Here is an 828-nt window from a genome sequence, read left to right as displayed (position 1 = left end):
CACCGCCGGCCGTACCTGGAGTCCAATTGACTTCTCTGACGGACGTGTCCTCATGGCCGGCATCCTGGTCAGAAATTTTGTTGGTAGACGCATTCATGGGCTTCACGGTGTGCGACCCAGTGCACCGTCGCTATATCATGCTGCCGGCCATCCCCGTTGACCTGAACGCGCTGGTCCATAAACGGGAACTCCTCGAAGTGGAGACTTTCCTTGCTCCCGGTGAGGACAAGAAGGACCCCTTGTCATTCAGGGTGATATGCTTGGCGCAATGCAGAATGAATCTGTTGCTTCTGGTCTTCTCCTCACTGAATGGACAATGGCATGTTCTTACTTATGACCAATGGGGTACGTCGGCCACACTTGCTTCATTTGTGAAGTCTGATCCTGGGCTGTCAAGTCGTCAATTCATCCGTGGATGCTTCTATTGGCATTTGCAATTGCAGAACAAATTACTTGTGCTTGACTTGCGCGCAATGGAGTTTTCTACTGTCAACCTCCAATCTGAGTCACTAGGGAGTAAAAGATTTGTCCTTGTCGAGGCAGAAAAAGGAATGCTCGGGATGCTCACTACAGGTAACGGCTATGATAAGGACGTCAAAGATCGCCGAATTTGGCTCGCGTATTCCATTCTGACAAATAACCAATGGCATGTGGAGAAGGTCATCCCTTTACCGGTAAAGGATGTGCATCTAGTTGGTGCAGCCGGGGGATTCCTGCTCATGTACACGGTGTACTTAAAATCTTCACGAGACAAGCTGGAGTTTCGATACTTTTCGGTGGACCTTAAGACTTTCCAGGTCGAGTTGTTCGCTGCACTTTGTAAGCACT

General features: G+C 49.6%; 1 protein-coding gene across 1 annotated transcript; it reads left to right on the top strand.

Moving 5' to 3' along the window:
• Positions 1-117: 117 nt before the first annotated feature.
• LOC119345419 lies at positions 118-819 on the top strand (the record flags this gene model as incomplete). The annotated part of the gene is made up of 1 exon (XM_037615504.1): positions 118-819. A coding segment is annotated over exon 1 (682 nt), but the record flags the coding sequence as incomplete, so codon positions are not given.
• Positions 820-828: the final 9 nt, after the last annotated feature.

Source organism: Triticum dicoccoides, unplaced genomic scaffold, assembly GCF_002162155.2.
Source record: "Triticum dicoccoides isolate Atlit2015 ecotype Zavitan unplaced genomic scaffold, WEW_v2.0 scaffold236568, whole genome shotgun sequence".
In the NCBI taxonomy this organism is placed as follows: Eukaryota; Viridiplantae; Streptophyta; class Magnoliopsida; order Poales; family Poaceae; genus Triticum; species Triticum dicoccoides.
Note: the sequence above shows the minus strand (reverse complement) of the source record. Positions and strands in the feature narration are given on the sequence as shown.